At 37.5% G+C, this 4,813-nt stretch overlaps 2 protein-coding genes across 2 annotated transcripts; both read right to left on the bottom strand.

Annotated features, from left to right (window-relative positions):
* Positions 1-1,510: 1,510 nt before the first annotated feature.
* Positions 1,511-2,017, bottom strand: LOC139113954 (uncharacterized). The gene has a single exon (XM_070675429.1). The coding sequence runs from the start codon at positions 2,015-2,017 to the stop codon at positions 1,511-1,513; it is 507 nt and encodes a 168-aa protein (XP_070531530.1).
* A 1,576-nt stretch (positions 2,018-3,593) lies between these two features.
* On the bottom strand, positions 3,594-4,253 carry LOC139113953 (kinetochore protein Nuf2 homolog). The gene has a single exon (XM_070675428.1). The coding sequence runs from the start codon at positions 4,251-4,253 to the stop codon at positions 3,594-3,596; it is 660 nt and encodes a 219-aa protein (XP_070531529.1).
* Positions 4,254-4,813: the final 560 nt, after the last annotated feature.

Below are 4,813 nucleotides of genomic sequence, written 5' to 3'. Positions count from 1 at the left end.
AATCATGGTTGTTTCAAGTCACAGGAAACATTTAAACTTATCTTTAGGATAAAAAAAAACAAACATGGAAAATTGCTCAGTTAGTGACTGTGCCACTTCAGCAGTTTGATTATATTATGTACATTTTGAATAACATATAGGAACAAAAATAAAAGTAACGTTGGTAAACTTACTTAAACAGCAGCTGTGTTTACTCCTCTCCTGGCATAGTAAATAACATTAACAGAACACTAAAGTAAAAGAGGAAACGACTATCGTCAAATATATAAAAAATATATGTTTCAAAACTTAAAATACTACCACATATCTGTGTCTGATACGTCTAACATAAGCTACTTTTAAATAATTTTCTGAGCGTACAAACTAAAAAAGTATTCGATGATTCCACAGTGTATTGTGTACATCACCGTGTGTACATGCAGTAAAAGCTACGTACAGATCATAACAATCGTATATAGGGAGGCCCAAGCAATAAAGACAAAATATGATAAATTGCAATATTTACTGCCACATATTTTTAATATTTTCATTTATATTTTTATATTTATATTTTGGGTCACACTTACCACTTTTGGCTGTTTTTTTCAATATAATTATTGTGATTCATGAAAAAAAAATCGAATTTTTCATTTTTACAATAAGAACAATTAAACTCACACATTATTTGCATTTGACATATTAATTATGAATGGAACCGAAAAATATGGTAAATCAATGCAAATTTGGCAAAAATATGCAAATTATGTTTTCGGGGTCATAGGTCATTTCCCAAAATTTGGGGGTGTAAAACATGAAAATATATCAATTTTAAAATTTCTTTTCAACAAATTCCGGAAGAGTATATATATGTTCGTTGAATGACATAAAATGATAATTGTTAATAACAGTATTCACTTTCAAAAATAAAGGTAAGTATTGGCATATTTTGTAGCTGAACATGCTCTAGAGGTCAAAGGTCATGCATGCATAGTCTATGGAGAAGATGCAGAAAATATGAACTGACAAATTTTACCAGTCAAAATACATTAAACTGCACAACATATGAACTGTGCACATCATGAAACAGCTTTAAGCCAGCCAAATACCAATTTAGAAGGCACAAAGGGTTTAATACAAGTAAAAATAGTAGTTCTCAGTTCAGTTCAGTTCAGTTCATACACTTGTTCCATTTCAAGGACATTCATGTTTAATTTTTGATACATTATGACTTGCCATTTTGAGTTCAAATCATGTAATGTTAATTGCTCCGTTGATTTATATGGGTACTCCAACTCATCCTAGAGGAAAATTTGAATGTTCTCAATGGCTACAGGGGAAAAAATTGGATGTCATGCCACACAAAAAATACCAGGATGTAAAGGTCAATGACAGTGTTAACCCACATTGCTGCATATTCACTCATATTTTTTCTGATATACAATTGATGTTGATTTGTCCTTGTTATCATGTCAGGTAATTACATAAGAGGTTATGTACGATCATTGTCATCACTGCTGGTTTTTTAGTTGAATCAGTGGTGCATATCCATCTGGGCCCGCAATTTTGAAAGTGGCTGAAGATCTATAATAAGGTCTTCATCATCATCATAATCATCATCATCATCATCAGAGGAAGACTCATTTGAGGACATGGCACACTTGATTGATGCATTTATCAATGGGTTGGCTTTCACAAGGTCTGTCAGCAATTTACGTTTGCTATCTACAGTAGTAATTTTACTTCTACCAACTAACTTTTCCTTGGAATGCACTTCAACTCCAAACTCTTGCAGTTGTGCCCACATGTGTATTTGGATGTTACAGACTTTTGAAGACGCTGTTTTGATTTCAGAAATACAGTCAATTAACTGTCCATCTTGCAGAGCATCTTTCATCTGACTTTTCTTCTGAGACTTTTTCAACAGAGCAGCTCTCCGCCTTTCTCGTTGTACTTGTTTTCGGGCTTCTTTCTGTCGGAATATAGTGCTCAGTTGTTTATCAAGTGTTCCATATTTTTTCATAGCGCTGATTGCCTCCATCCTTGCTGCAGAAACTACTTTTTTCCTATCTTATTTGTCTTGTTTCATAGCCCACTCGGCACTATGGTCCCTCTTTGGCCATCACAATAGCTCCAAGTGACAGTGGATTACTCGACGGTGCAAATTTATGCTGCTGACTTAACATTCCGAAATCACTTTCACAAGTGTCATTTGTTGCAGTCGGTATGAGACTGGCGGCTTTGTGTTGCTCCAAAGATGAGTCACCATACAAGCCACCTGGAAGATGCTCTGTGGCATGGTTTTTGAGTTTTTGTGCACCAGCTTTGCAACATACCTTCAGCAGCTCAATGACTAAGTCATCTGTTTGATGCTTCTCTCTGATTTTCTGCATGTACTCTGGATAGTGCAATGTGACATCTGGCCAGATATGATCGTTTTCATTGAAAATGAGTTCGGGTTCTTCTGACCACTGCCGGAGTTTTGTCACAGCAGTTGTGTAACACTCATTCATGGCCAAAGGATCTGAAGCAACCTTGCACTTGGTCAGTAGTGGAAGGAGTACCTCTGTGTAGAGTATACCATATGTACGTTCTTCAGCAAGAATTCTGTCATCAAAATATCCATCATAAACAGCCTTTTCAAGTCTGTTCCATGAACGTTAGCTTCCCGTTCATCGATTAAGAATGTCTGTATGAACTCCTGCCCTATGAATGTGGGAATTGAACAATGAAAATTTACCAGATATCGTGATCCAACGATGGGTCTAAACAGCCCGCATGCAGATTCAGCCACTTTTTCTTCCGTCAGGCAGTATGCTCTGAAATCCTTCCCTTCAGAGTATTTCTTTTCTCGCTTCTGTACACAGCAGTTTGTCTGCCTCATAGATATTTTTTTTTGCTCCTATCAGTCCTCTAGAAGATAGTTCATCACTTGTATACAAATGGTCGATTGCTGCTTTGTTCATGGCTTCACTTGTGTTATGGACCTTATGTGCACTACAAGTGAATGCATACACTCTGGTCATCCATCTCTCAACATTGGTCAGAGAATGCCAGTTCGTAAGTTTGCTTTCATGTTCACGTGTCTTTGCCTCTATCAGAAGACTGGTAAGCTTAGTCTCGGTGGCCGCTCTGTCAGACATTTTCGCCTTAATGTTACATAGCGAAACTACATCTGCAGGGTTCTTAATACCAAGATTTGTGGCTATTCTCTGCAAGTCGTCTATGTGGCTGATTAGATCATCTAATGTGTCTTGAGCCTTACCACCTGCTACGGGGCGAATTCCGATAGAGAAAGTTGTTCTTGATCCTGTGAGGCGCTCATCCTGGGTTGGTGACAAAGTGAACTTATGAGTAAGCCGTTCAAGCTGTTCTTTTGGACTTTTATCCGAGTAATAAGCCACAGATTTATCATCCCTTTTATCAAGTTCAACTAGCCCCCTCACTGTTGCAAGAACACCAGCCTCTATTCTCATGCGTTGAGCAGTAGTTCTCTTCGGTAGTTTGACGTTCTTCATGTCAACAGGAGAAAGGTTATTCAGCATTGCACGAATGACTGGTTCTATGTTGTTTGCACTGACACCCAATGTTAGGAGATGATAGTAAGTGAGTCTTATTTAAGTCTTGTACAGGGAACCTCTCTCTCTTGTTTCTAAGCTAGTCAATTCCATTAATCTCTTCTGTAGCTCTGTCTCTCTGTTTTCCATTTCTTTCATTTGTTCACTTAATTCAGCAATTATGCCATCATAAAATACAGCCGCTGCATCTCTACAATTCTCAATGTCATCCATTGCTTCTGCGATACGCATCTTGAGATTTGTTATATGTTGCTCTTTTTTCATTAATTTCAAATTCAGGACACGCTTCTCTTTCAGCAAAGCACCGTATCTCTGTACTTTCTTTGTCATTTTCCGTGTTTGATCTTCTCTGTTATCAGCCAAGTCAAGAAGGGTCTCTGTGGCAGCCTTCCACTGATTTCTTTCTTCAGTTAATTCTTTTACAGCACTTTTAATTGCCACATCTACCTTATCTTTCATGCCACTGATCTTGTTTCTGTATTCTGTAATAACTATTTCACTCTCTTCTGTCTGTTGTTGTAGTTTCTTGCGCATTTCAACCATAGTATGCTGCATATATCTCAGTTGATTTTCAGTTTTCCTTTTCATATTCAGCAACTGTCTTTTAGCTCTTTCCTTTGATTTTATGATTTCCTCCTGTGCCTTTTCTTTCACTTCAACAGCTTTCTGTGTTTCTGTTTCAACAGCTTCTAATGCCATATCTCTGTCCCTCAGTAGATGCTTACTCCTGACACCAATTACTCTACTCGATTGTGTAAGTGAAGACTCACTTGCTATGGGACTTTTTTTGTTACATGTAGTTTATGTTCCAACTTCCGTTTTTAAAGTTTTAACTGTTGTTTTTCTGGTGAATTACTGTAACTTAAGCCGCTACGAAGGTGTGATCTATTAATGGTGTTAAACTTTGGGCCTCCACTGCTGGAAACAAACCATATGTAACATCACAGTAGGGTGGTGGGGTCCTATCATGCAAGCAGGCCTTCCATGTTCAAGGTCCATTCTCATCACTTCAGCATATGTTGGTGGTGACATGCTTGAGTTTGCCGTTTTATTTTCTTCTCTTTTATTTACAGCATCACGTACAGTGACATCATGTTCACTTGCTTTATGTTGTGGCCACAGAAACGTTTCATCTAGAAAGCATTGAAGTTTTCAATTAGAATTGGAGCGCGTCTTGTTGAGCGTTATTTATTGTAATCCGCCACAAGTTTGTTAAATTCAAATCTCAATCTCTGGACAATAGCTCTGAGCTGCAACTC

The sequence above is a fragment of the Ptychodera flava genome, chromosome 16 (genome assembly GCF_041260155.1).
Source record: "Ptychodera flava strain L36383 chromosome 16, AS_Pfla_20210202, whole genome shotgun sequence".
NCBI classification, from domain to species: domain Eukaryota; kingdom Metazoa; phylum Hemichordata; class Enteropneusta; family Ptychoderidae; genus Ptychodera; species Ptychodera flava.
The sequence above is the reverse complement of the archived record's forward strand: the minus strand, read 5'-3'. Positions and strand labels throughout refer to the sequence as shown.